Raw genomic sequence first — 13,842 nt, forward strand, 5'->3', positions numbered from 1 at the left:
TGACATGATGGAATATGTTAGTGTACGATATAATGTGCTGTAGTGAGGTAGACTGAAGTGGAGTGGTGCAATATGAGATTGTCATGTGTGGTATGTTGGTGTGTTCGGTGTTGTGGTGTAGTGATATGTACTATGTGAACTTTGTTGTTGTATAGTTCTGCTGTGCTGTGATGTGCAATGTAATTGCTCTTATAGGGATAGTTGCGGTATTGAATGGCATGTATACTGCATGGTGTGGTGTAGTCTGATGTGGAACCATAAGGAACTATTGGAGGGGTTGATGGATGGATGGGGTGCAATATGATTGCATGTGATGTGGCTTGGTATGAAGTGTGGGATGTCGTAACCTGGTATAAGTATACTTCTATCCGGTGGTGCAATGTGTAGGATGTTGCGTTTTGGTGTGGTGTAGATTGGTGTGGTGCACATTAGTGCGGTGTTAGATTTTGTGGTGCTATGTGGCATATGTGGTATGGTGAACAGGGAGGTGTGTTGCGGTACAGAAGGGTGTGTTGTGTTGTATACCATAGAATGTTTGGTCCTGTGTGGAGTTATTAAGTCAAGGAGGGTGCTGTGAGGTGCAGCAGTGTGACGGGGAGAGTTTTGCCATAATAGATAGATGGTTTATACTAGATGTTGAACACCCTCATTTTCTGTGTCAGACTTGTGTCTTGCTGTAACTTGTGTAAAGAAGCAGGTTGGTATGGTTTAGACTGATGTGGTGTTGCAGTGGGTGGTGTAGGGTGGTGTGGGGAGGCAAGTGTGGTTTTGGCCATTGTACTACATTGGGTTGTATAGTAATTACATTGCAATTTAGTGTGGTAAGGTGAGGTATGTTGTTATGTGGCATTTGGTGATGTGGTACACAGACCTTTAAGGTGAGACGTAATGATATGGTGTGCCAAAGTCTGAGAAAGTGTGGCATGGTGTGGTATTGTGTGTGTTGAGAGTGCTGTGGTACTGAGAGATGTGGTGTTGAAAACTGATGATGTGACATGATAGAATATGTAGGTGTATGATATAATGTGCTGTAGTGAGATAGACTGAAGTGGAGTTGTGCAATATGAGATTGTCTTGTGTGGTATGTTGGTGTGTTCGGTGGTGCGCTGTGGTGTGATGTACTAAGTGAACTTTGTTGTTGTATAGTCCTGCTGTGCTGTGATGTTGCAGGCAATTGCTCTTATATGGATAGTTGCGGTATTGAATGGCATGTATACTTCATGGTGTGGTGTAGTCTGATGTGGAACCATCGGGAACTATGGGAGGGGTTGATGGATGAGTGGGGTGCAATGTGATAGCATGTGATGTGGCTTGGTATAAAGTGTGAGATGTTGCAATCTGGTATAAGTATACTTGAAGCCGGTGGTGCAATGTGTAGGATGTTGCGTTTTGGTGTGGTGTAGATTGGTGTGGTCTACATTAGTGTGGTGTTAGATTTTGTGTTGCTATGTGGCATATGTGGTATGGTGAACAGGGATGTGTGTTGTGGTACAGTAGGGTGTGTTGTGTTGTATACCATAGAATATATGGTCCTGTGTGGAGGTATGAAGTCAACGAGGGTGCTGTGAGGTGCGGCAACGTGACGGGTATATGGTTGTAGTGAGTGGCTGCAGTGTAGAGTTGTTGTGTGAGATGATGGGTGGTGGTCTCATTTAGGATTTCACCCTTGTTCCCCAGCAAATGGGTGCTATCCGGTAAGGTGTGAGTTGATCTGGACTAACGTTTTATGATGTGAGTTGCATTGTGCTGTACACATTATAGTGTGGTGTTAAGCTTACTGATTATATTGTGTGCCAGGTGTAGTGATGATGTAGTATGGTATGGAATTGGTTGGGGTGGTGATGTTTTGTGGGAGGCAGTGATGCGGGTTGATATTGAATAGTCTGGAGGTGTGTTGGAGTGTGCCGTGGTGAATGCTGTTATCATATAGCAGAACAACAAAAGAAAAACCTTTAACTTACTTAAGGATCCCGGAAAACATAGCAGTCTGAGTACAAGACCACGTTATACTGAAAAAAGAGTTAATTAATTATATAATTACATTTACGATTGGTGTGTCACCCCTTCCAAATATATAATCCACATAACAACATACCTCACCTTGCCACACTAAATTGCAATGTAATTACTATACAACCCAATGTAGTACAATAGCCAAAACCACACTTGCCTCCCCACACCACCCTACACCACCCACTGCAACACCACATCAGTCTAAACCATACCAACCTGCTTCTTTACACAAGTTACAGCAAGACACAAGTCTGACACAGAAAATGAGGGTGTTCAACATCTAGTATAAACCATCTATCTATTTCTATCTATTATGGCAAAACTCTCCCCGTCACACTGCCGCACCTCACAGCACCCTCCTTGACTTAATCATTAATAACTCCACACAGGACCATACATTCTATGGTATACAACACAACACACCCTACTGTACCGCAACACACCTCCCTGTTCATCATACCACATATGCCACATAGCACCACAAAATCTAACACCGCACTAATGTACACCACACCAATCTACACCACACCAAAACGCAACATCCTACACATTGCACCACCGGATAGAAGTATACTTATACCAGGTTACAACATCCCACACTTCATACCAAGCCACATCACATGCAATCATATTGCACCCCATCCATCCATCAACCCCTCCAATAGTTCCTTATGGTTCCACATCAGACTACACCACACCATGCAGTATACATGCCATTCAATACCGCAACTATCCCTATAAGAGCAATTACATTGCACATCACAGCACAGCAGAACTATACAACAACAAAGTTCACTTAGTACATATCACTACACCACAACACCGAACACACCAACATACCACACATGACAATCTCATATTGCACCACTCCACTTCAGTCTACCTCACTACAGCACATTATATCGTACACTAACATATTCCATCATGTCACATCATCAATTTTCAACACCACATCTCTCAGTACCACACCACTCTCAACACACACAATACCACACTTTCTCAGACTTTGGCGTACCATATCATTACGTCTCACCTTAAAGGTCTGTGTACCACATCACCAAATGCCACATAACACCATACCTCACCGTAACACACTAAATTGCAATGTAATTACTATACAACCCAATGTAGTACAATAGCTAAAACCACACTTGACTCTCCACACCACCCTACACCACCCACTGCAACACCACATCAGTGTAAACCATACCAACCTGCTTCTTTACACAAGTTACTGCAAGACACAAGTCTTACACAGAAAATTAGGGTGTTAAACATCTAGTATAAACCATCTATCTATTATGGCAAAACTCTTCCAGCAAAACCTCAAACTGCAGGGCCAAACAGAGCCGTGGTATAACATAAAAATATAAGGCAAACCACGCAGCTCTCACCCAGAGGCATCTGCTTGTTTACATCCACAAATGGACAAACAATAAACTCGAGGCTCAAGGACAGAGACACACCACCACAGTGCAAATTGAGCAAAGCCACCACAAACACACTGACAACAAGTCAGGAATACACAAGTCTGATTTCCCCAATAAATGAACCTTCTGTTGGAGCAAACTGCTATAACACTTAAGGGTGTTAAAAGACAATGTAAAGAGTGTAGGGTGGCTAAATAAAAACACCTACCATAACATAACAAAGAGTTCTTTCCTATTTGCAAGGTTGCTACTAACACAGTATCAGGTTTACTTTCTTCCGTTCTGGACATCCAAGTCCATTTTCTTCTTCTTCTCAATACACCACAAAAAGTTTTATTTTGACACACTAAGTATGTAGATTTTAAAGGTAGTTATGGTGATGGAGGGATATCTACCTTGCTCTGAGACACTTAATTGCACGAGGATTTGGAAAACAAAAATCTTCTGTCATCTAGAATATGGAAGGTCTAGACTCATCCGCAGATGTGCTCTACGGCTTGAACCAACGTAGGATCTGCTTCCCAGGGAGCATGAAAGGGGTCATCTGGTAAACGATGTCACATGAGATCTGAAAAGCCATCAGTGATGCTAGAACAAATTTCTGATTCAGGATGCTGGCCAGGGGCTTCAGCACGCTAAAACTGTAGGTATTCTAAGAGCATCATGCTGTTACTGAACAAGCAAGTGTATCAAATGAGCATGACAAAAAGTTTTAAGTGGGTAGCTGAAGGGAAGGAAGCGGGTGAATGATATTCTGAGACCTTTTTTAGTGAAAATGTGGTTCGGTTTGCATTATGGTGCAATATTATGAACATGTTAATACATTGTGTCAATTTATTTTTAAAAAATTATTAAAGAAATGAGTTACTTAGAAGAGACCATTAATAAATCAGAGTGGTTTTAGCCATGCATACATGCAAGGCTAAAATAATTTGAGGATTGGTTTGTTTTCCCACCCTACTTTAACACATGCCTGTCTCCACATTCCCCAATTAAAAGACTCAAATAATTCTTGTTTGCGATGTTGGCAAACTTTAAAAAGGAGCTATTAGTTACATTGGTGCCTTTCATGTGCCTCATTCTTGTAATCTGATCCCACCCACTTACAAGAGTGGCATACCTTCTTTCTGTGGGCTCTCCTTAATTTCGTTGATCTTTCACTGTGTTTGAGCACACTGCTAATGCTGTTTGAAAATTTCACAGATTGAAAGGCTTCACTGTTTTCCATCACCTTTCTTAACTCCTTCCAGATCTGGGGGTGCTCTAGCACCTGCTGCACTCCTAGTTGCAACGCCCGGGGCACCCGTTGTTGGTAATTGTGAGTGACATAGGTGTGGACAAAAAGAACTTTGTGTTTTTCTTTCAACACTGGATTGCACCTTTGGGAATGCACAACACAAGGAGTATACTCTATGTATGGGGAGTATGGCTCTGTCCTCATGCCTCAGCACATGTACTTCAAGGCACTTTCATTTAGGAATAGCAGATTGACAGGTTCATGTATGTTTTAGCTCTAGCACAAAGAAGCAGAAGAATCAGTGCTTAATTTGAGCCAGTGCTCAGCCGGCGCTTAATCATCAACACCAGTGCTTTTCATGAGCACCAGTTAAGGACACATTCATTTATGCGCAGGGAGCTTAAGGGATTTGCCAAGAATCCCAGGATGTTGAGCCGATGCCGTGGATCAAACCTGGTTCACCAGCGCTGAAGTCAGCAACTCTGGCCCTTAATTCACATCCTCTCCCCACTTTCGTGGTTGGTAGTTGGTTCTGTTTTAGGCGGTGCTAACAGGAGAAATGGGCTGCTGCAAGCTGCCTCCTGACAAGAACCCCAGCACTTATTTGTTTTACAAATTAACCTCTGCGAAGAATGGTCTACAGAGGACAATTTTTGCAACTGAGACCAAGAGAGGAAAACCTGTGTATCCACGAGCCAAGGAATCGAAGCAGTAAAACTACAATAAAACAGTGTTGTCAATACAGCAATCGACTGAACAGAAGACAATCACGAGGAGACTATCAGCGGTGCCAAGGGGATACCATGGCAGTGTGCTGAGGAATGTAATGCCACGTCTGTAATTGTTAAATGCAATGGTGTTGTCTAAGCCCTCTGATGTGCACTTTGTATCCTGGCTGCTGTAATACAAATGGACTAGACTAACAGCATCATGGCACACTCACCCTAAAAACATCAATAGTCTTTCCAAATGGATGCGAAAATGCATAGAATGTTGATAGGAAGTATTGTCATTGTCGATTTCCCAATAACATTACTGCACTGCCCCACAACAGTATAAGACTGAGAATAGCCAGCACTACAAGTACTGGAATGCTAGCTGTGTTAAGTAAAGATTGTGTATCAGTATACTGAGGAGTGTGCTCCCAGAAGATGCAGCAGGGGAAGGCAAGCAGTCAATAAAAGGTAGTATCTGGGGTAGAACAAGTGCGCAGAGCAGCAGCCAGTGCACCTACCACAACTGGCCCCTTGTAATGCAGCAGATGCCGGATTTGGGGCGGCCCTGCCATCTCCTACATATCCTGAAGACCACCAACACTTAAGGTATGTGTATGAAAGGCATTGTTTTATTTTGTAATTTTTATCCTCTTAAAGCTGTTAGGTCTCTATGACATAGTACTACAATAATAACTATATGCATGCTTATTTTACAGTTATTCCTTTTCTAAAGTTTTTAACAAATACCAGAACTGCCTTATAAAATAAAAACAAAATCCATAGCTACTTACATTAAGTATAGAGTTTGTTTCTTCAGCGTGGCTGTTTCCCCTCTGCGCCATGTTAACTCTGTAGTCTTCTGCCAAAGTCTGTTTACCCGCAAAGATACAATTAGGTGCTCCAACAAATTTTAGAGTGCAAGTGTAGTTACGTCCCTATTTCAATTTTTTCTCTGCACACTCCCAAGGTGTAAAAGCGCGCTTTGAAAAATGTCGTACTTTCACCGACCTCTCCCTGTCTAAGAACATCACGACTGTGCATATTACAAGGCCCTCGGCGCCACTTTTTACAAGACTCCCATGTTTATCAGTCCCTGACACCTCGTTCCCCACGTCGAAGCCTCTTTGTGTCTTAGCACTCTTTTAAGGCGTTTTTTTAAACTAAGCGGTGAAATTGTTACATCAGCAAACTTGCTAACCACACTCCCACGTAGAAAGAAGCCATAGTTTCATAACATCTGTTTATTTAATTGTATTCACTTTTCATAACTAGTGTCACTTTACAGCAAAGACTTTTAAAATTAGACGGTAAAAAATGTTGCACCAACAACTTATGTTTTACAAAATTGTCATACTTATCAACCTCGACACCTCACCCCCACATAGAAAGAAGTCATAGTTTCATAGCATCTGTTTATTTTATTTTATTCACTTTTCATAACTAGTGTCACTTTACAGCAAAGACTTTTAAAATTAGGCAGTGAAAATTGTTGCACCAACAACTTATGTTTTACAAAATTGTCATACTTATCAACCCCTTCAAGCCTCGGTGACTTAACATTGATTTATTTATTTATTTATTTATTTATTCATAACTAGTGTCACTTTTAAAATTAGGCGGTAAAATTGTTGCGCCAACAAACTTACAGTCTAGCTTCCGCTCTTGTGGGGGCATTGGGCTTCCCGCCTCTGCCTGACTGTGGCTAGGCCCTGCACCACGGTCTACCACTTAGGAACTCCATATGCATTAGGCACGCCTCCTAGGGGGCCTGGTCTACCTCCAAAAAGACCCCCGCACTACTCAAGGGCTCCCATTCCACAGATGCATCTTGTCACTGCTGAAGCAAAACCAACCTACAGCGGCAACTACCCCTGAACATGACCAGACATGTCCCGGCTTGCCCCAACCAACATAGCGCACACAGATAAGTCTCTGCTTACGCATCCCATAACCCTAAACAACCCCTACTAGGCCCTATTGGGGTGGCTTACACATGGTAGGCGCTGAAAATGTTACATCAGCAAACTTACATTTTAGTTTGCCTCCTCTTGTGGAGCAGTGTTTCATCCCGCTCTTTCTGGGGTGCAGCAGCATTTGTTTACCCTGTTATATCACCGTGACTGGTTGGTTTGCCGCCTCTTATGTGGAACTTGCTCCATCCAACCCTATCCGGGCTGTGACAGCACCCTTCACCGTTCCAAAACGATGCATGGTCATGTTACCAAACCCAGACGCATGCTTTACAAGATTGCCATGTTTATCAGCCCTGACACCCCACTCCCACGTAGAGAGAAGCCGCAGTTGTATAAACATGTCTTATTTATATATTTATTTCATAACTAGTATCATTTTACATCAGAGACTTTAAAACTATGTGGTGCATACTGTTGCATCAGCAAACTCACAGTCTAGGGTTGCGACATCACACATACCAGGTCCATGGCTTGACTTAACATTTATTTATTTATTTATTTATTTTCATAATTACTGTCATTTTACATCAGAGACTTTTTTTAAAAATAGGCGGTAAAATTACAGCACCAGCAAACTCGCAGTCTAGCTTCCCGCCTCCTGTGGGGACTTTGGAATTCCCGCTCTTGGCTGATTTTTATTTATTTTTTATTTATTCATAACTACTGTCATTTTACATCAGAGACTTTTTAAAATTAGGCGGCAAAGTTACTGTACCTATAAAGTAGCCGTCTAGCTTCCCGCCTCCTGTGGGGACATTGGCATTCCCGCCCTTGGCTGGTTTTTATTTATTTTTTTATTTATTTATTTATTATTACATTTTTTTTCATAACTACTGGCATTTTACATCAGACTTTTTTAAATTAGGCGGCAAAATTACTGAATCAGGAAACTGGCAGTCTAGCTTCCCGCCTCCTGTGGGGACATTGGAAATCCAGCCCTTGGCTGTCTGTGGCTACGCCCTGGTCTGCCAATTAGGAACCCTTATGCATTAGGCATGCCTCCTTGGGGGCTTGGTCTACCCCCCCCCCCCAAAAAAAAAAAGACCCAGCACCACTCTAGGACTCCCATTCCACAAATGAACATTGCCACTGCTCAAGCAACACCAACCTACAGCTGCAACCACCCGCTGAACATGCCCGGACATGCCCCTGATTGCCCAACCAACTTGGCGCACACAAGTAAGTCTCTGCTCAACCAACCCATAACCCTAAACACCCCTTGTAGGCCCTGATGGGTGGCTTTCAGCTAGCCCCCAGCCACCCCCCTGACCCCATTCTACGCCTATGACACACCTACACCGCTGCCATTTCACAGGTAGGGGGCGCACACAGACTACACCTGCTCCACTTCAGGGGCTGCACTTCCGGGGCCCGAACTTCCGGGGCCTGAACTTCCAGGGCCCAAACTTCCGGGGCCCAAACTTCCGGGGCCCAAACTTCCGGGGCCTGGAACTTCCGGGGGCGGGACTTCCGGGGGCGGGACTTCCGAGGGCGGGACTTCCGGGGGCGGGACTTCCGGCTCCTACGTCACTTCCGGGGGGGGCGTTCCCACCTGTCAAAAAAAGAATGGTGACGAAAGGTATCAGTGTATACTACTCACCTTCAGTCACGCCTCTTTTCCCTTTGCAGAGGGCGTTCACTGCTGTTAAAGTCTGGATCGTTTCCAATCCCGAGTGGGCTAAAGGTGCTAATATAATATTGACCTTTTTACCCTAAATCACTTACTGAGTTCACTTTCGGCACTAAATGAGGGGATTCGTAATACAAGGGAGCTTCCTATCCCTGTATAAATGACTGTTTAATTTCCTTATTACATGCAGCTTGTAGCTCGTCTAGACGCCTGCAATCAATGATGTAGCCACTTAATAGTAATAAGTTATTACAGGTAAGTTTGACACCACAATGCCTGCTGCCAAAGCCAGCAGCCAATGGGAACGGCAGGTCATGGAGCATCATTACATCTGTGTTCAGCAGAAAGGACATAGTTATGACAAGTCTTTCTTTTAATTCCAAGCGACAGGTTATTGCAGGAAAGATAGAATCTCTGCATGTTTCAACACCACATTTTCTTCAAAATCCCAACATACAAGAAACTGATCCTAATGTCTTTTGGTCAAAATTGCTGACATCCTTTGAGTATGTTTAATTTTGTGGTACAGATTCTACTTGCATTCTTTGTGTCTGCAAGTGAACATGTACCACCAGCAAGACACTAAGGATTTAAGAGGTTTCTGGGAATGGTACTGGAATGACTATGTATTATAAGGAATAAAATACCCTCTGCCATACATTAAAAGGTTATTGCAAGCAGTGCCGGACTGGGAATGCAAACCGGCCCTGCCAATTGAGTCTGGCCTGCCGCGGGGGTGGGGATGGAAGAGTAGGGGGTGCGCATGTTACACATTGTAGGTGCTTTTCTTACAAGGAGCTAATATTGCAAAACTGGCCTCTGGTAACAAAAACGGCCCCCCATGTGTCCAAAACTGGCCCCCACCCTGGCTGTCCACCAGGGAAACGCCCGGTGCCTGCTACGGCCAGTCCGGCCCTCATTGCAAGTCCCCTCACACTTCCATGGCCTCATAAAAGAACAGGGCTTCGGCCTTGCTCTTCTATATGGTCATGGAACTCCCCAGTGACTGCAAATACCCTAATAATGTGTGGCACAGGGCACTTTATCCTGTATATTAATCAACTCCCTAGTACTCATTTGGTCAAAGAAAGTCGTCTGGAATTCGAACCCTGGCCCACAATTTAAACACAAATCTCTACAGCAACCACTCAACCTACGGCAGTTCCACTAACCGGTAGACACGGGGACAAGGCTATTGCCCCCACCATAGAGAGCCCCCTCTTTGAATATATATTCTGTTCCTGGAAAAGAAATCCGACAGTAATCACTGGTGTAGAAACCAGAAAGTCCACCCTTGCTTATTACCTGCCCAGCTCAAATTATACAGGTTTGTTCTCTGGCTAAATATATAGTTTCTGGCCAGGGGCACTGAACCACAGCGCCGACCCGCGAGGAGGAGACAACTGGCTTGTTGGGGAAACGAGGGTGTTTTCAGTGTCTATAATTAGATAAAAACCAGTGCTGACGAGAGAGATTTTAAACATTTTAGTTGTAGCTAAGGTTCCCTGGTGGCTCCATGTTCTTGGGGCACTTTGTTGCCAGTCCTGGGTATGAAATTAACACAGTGCATTTTGGGAATTGTAGTCTTGGTGCAGTCCAAGTGAACAATTCAGACTGACCATCCTTCAAACAATGATTTGTAAAAGGAATCCCAGACCAGGAACATGTGTGTCCCTTTGACAAGGAGTCACAGCTAGTCCTAATGTCCAACCATGACGGAGGTGAACTGCTATAGGGGCATTTCGAGAACTTAGGACAAGCTTGTGTCTCATATTGGTCACACACCTCACTCTCTTTCACCTCAAACACCTGGACTTTCATGTGGCTACCTAATGCATTCTGGGTATTGTAGTCTTGGTTTGATCCAATTAGATTAAGATACCTGATAGCAATAATCCGTAGGCGGTAGAACTGGAAAAGGCGGCTGTGGTGGGTTGGAGCTATCACTTTAGTGTCAGAAAGGGCAGCAGGGCTGGTATAGAGTCAGTCAGAGTTCAGGTCTGGTGAAAACCAGCCCTCCCTTCACTTACGTGGGCAGAACAGAAATGTAGTGTCTGTTGAAGACCCCCAGCCTTATAATCTTACCTGCTGCCTCCCCCATAAACATGCAGAACCCCCTCCCCTGCTGCCCCCCCCCCCCCTTTGAAGGATTAAACCCCATAAGAGACCCCACGCTGTCGTGTTCCCTTCAAACATGATTCCAGTCCCGGCTTTCCTTTCTCAGTGTCTTTGCTCTGTCATGTGATGTTAATGCCATGGGCATAGCGCTTAGTCTGCCACTGGTGTAGCTTCGCAGCGCTTTCAATAGTCTTTCCAAGCAGGTGTGAGGGTTTCTTCCCAGGCTGGAGTCTATTGTGGCTTGTGAAGGTGTGACGCCAGCAGTGTGAATGTGTGTGTTTGTATGTTCAGTGACTCTGCCCGCCTCAGTGGATAATGTGTGGGTGAAAGACCTGGGTGTTTGATGGGTGAGAAGGGGGCTGGTTGGTGATGCATGGAAGGACAGCAGATCAAACCCCCCCCCCCCCAGAGTGCACCCCCAAAACAGCCCGAGAACCCCTCGCAGAAGGATGGCTGGCTGAATGAAGGGTTTCTATTGGCTGCAAAAAGCGAATTGTGAATCGACGCTCAGAGCCGAAGAAGTTTCATATCCGCTGAGCAGATCCTTTTATCCACTGGATTTAGTTTTGTTATTCAAATTCCTATTTATTGAGCAGATTGATTGTTTATAGATTCAGAGAGGGGCGGGATGGAGGGAGAGTAAAGGAGAAGAGGGGAATGGAGACCAGGGGCGGAGAAGGGAAGAGAGGCAGGCAGAGGAGAGGCTGCTTGCCAGCAGTGCAGACTCAAGTGTTCTTGGCATTATTAACCAAGATCCAAGACATAAATTCTAAATATTGTCACTTTCCATTCGTCCTTTACCCAATAATCACTACTATTGATTAGCTCTGTGGTCAATAATGTGTCAGTCTCATTTTAGCGTCAAAACATTACAATCAAAAGCATCAAAATTCATATTTTCTTCACCAGTGTAAAGTCAAGCATCTCTTTGTCTGCCAAGACTAATATCTCTCAACAATGTTCAACAATCAGAGACGTTTTTTGCCTTTTTTGCTGCTCCTCAGTTAGATGCAGTTTTCAGGCTTGGAGAGCGCAGAAGTCTTAATCATGGAGTGCATCAAATGCATATACATTTCTAGCCATTTCATTGATGTTTTTGGTAACTGACTAGAAAATAATGTGTAAGAAGCCTTACCGCCTGGTTTTGGCAGACGCCCAGCGTGCCGTTGAGTTGCCTCAGGCCCTGGTTGGCCTGGTCGAGCTGAGATAGCAGGTGAGTCTCCTTCCTCGCACTTTCCTCCAGCCTCATCCGTAGGGTCCTTGCGTCCTTTTCCAGCTCCACCAGCCTGCCCGTCTCATTCTTGGCACGCGCCTGGCACTGTCGCCATTGCCATGCCGCGTCTGAGTTCCACACCACCACGGCCACCGAGACCACCACGGCTGTGGCCAGGAGCAGAAGCACGATGGACAGGCCCAGCAGCCGTAGAGCGCTCTTGACGTTGGAAGGGTTCATGGCTGAGGGTGGCGGAGCCCTGGCTGACCGGCCACCTCAACCGCCTGTCCTTCTCCGTTCACACTAAATGAAGGTGAGCTCCACCCTGGAACCGCCAGAGATATAAGGTTGGTCGACTCTGACGGCTGTGCTTCCAATTGTAGCATAATTGCTATGTCCACCCCTCTCTCGGATGCAAACCCGTCCACTTCTGCTTCTGGCTTCCTGAGGAGGCGTAGAAGCTGCCAAAAACAGGCCGCCTTGTCCAAAATCACATGGTTCACAGTCCAGGGAGGGGGAAGCTGGTGAACTCGGGTGGAAGAGCTTCTGACAAACCTGGTGTTTATCAGAGTGTTGTCCCAACCCCCTGCCTTGAACTGCGCTTAGAATCTTCCAGGACATTAAAAATGCCTCTTTTAGGGGGATAACCGCAAATGTGCAAAGGACGACCCAAGCCCCCCACCCCACATCCACCATGTCTGGGCCTGGACGTGGTGACCCCTCAGTCCCTGCACAGGCGCTCTTCAGCCTTCCAAACCTTTGATGCCACTTGAGGTGGCCAGAGGAGTTGGGAAAGCTTTGCTCTCCACTCAGGATTTCCCTTAGAAACAAACTCCCCAACATGGAGAGAGTGCCATTATAAGGGGGCTGGAGCTCCCACAGAGCTTGGGGCCTCCACATTTTCTGTTGCCAACAATGTCTTAGATTGTGGCTTCCACCAACTGGGGAAAGAACTGCTTCCGGGTCATGGGCTTGGTCGCCGGCTGTATCGTCTTCCCAGCCTGGTACTGTGTAAATGAACCACGCCACACACGGAGCTCGGTATTACCCATCTTTATTCTCCGGAGTGCAACCACTCACTGAAACGTACTGCATCATGAATTTTATTAACCACACCCAATCACTTATGTCACTAGACTACAGAGTCCGTTTGGCGCCACAGGGGTGTTGCTCACTATAATACCAAGACACTACACCGTTCTCTGCTTCGAGCAGGGTGGGGGTGCACTATTCCTAGGCCCGTAGTACCCTCTGTCGTGCGCGCTGCTGCTCACAGTATGAGTAGTGAGTGGCTGTGCTCACCACTGTAGTGTGGTAGAGTCCCTCCACTGGCCCTTGTTGGTCTTGAACGTTCGGATTGATGGTTTTTGAGTGCGTGCCGGGGGTGGCCCGGCCGCATTAAACACTTTGGGGCTGGTTCTCTTCTGGTTTAGGGCCACTTCACTATAGGTGTTCACATTCTGCCTTAGTAGCATTTATTTAAAAAAAAAAAAAATCTTTCTGGAGCTGAGT

At 45.2% G+C, this 13,842-nt stretch overlaps 1 protein-coding gene across 3 annotated transcripts in view; it reads right to left on the reverse strand.

The window, feature by feature from the left end:
* The window catches only part of CCDC194 (coiled-coil domain containing 194), a 50,827-nt gene extending 38,095 nt beyond the window's left edge, over window positions 1-12,732 (reverse strand). Inside the window, exon 1 of one of the 3 annotated variants that reach the window (XM_085639958.1) lies at window positions 12,253-12,732. In XM_085639958.1, the coding sequence (XP_085496084.1) occupies window positions 12,253-12,570 (318 nt within the window). In that variant the 5' untranslated portion in view covers window positions 12,571-12,732. The remainder of the gene's footprint in view (window positions 1-12,252) is intronic. The other 2 variants (XM_085639956.1, XM_085639957.1) reach the window with 2 other exon arrangements.
* Between the last annotated feature and the right edge of the window lie 1,110 nt (window positions 12,733-13,842).

This window comes from Triturus cristatus, chromosome 12, assembly GCF_964204655.1.
Source record: "Triturus cristatus chromosome 12, aTriCri1.1, whole genome shotgun sequence".
NCBI classification, from domain to species: Eukaryota; Metazoa; Chordata; class Amphibia; order Caudata; family Salamandridae; genus Triturus; species Triturus cristatus.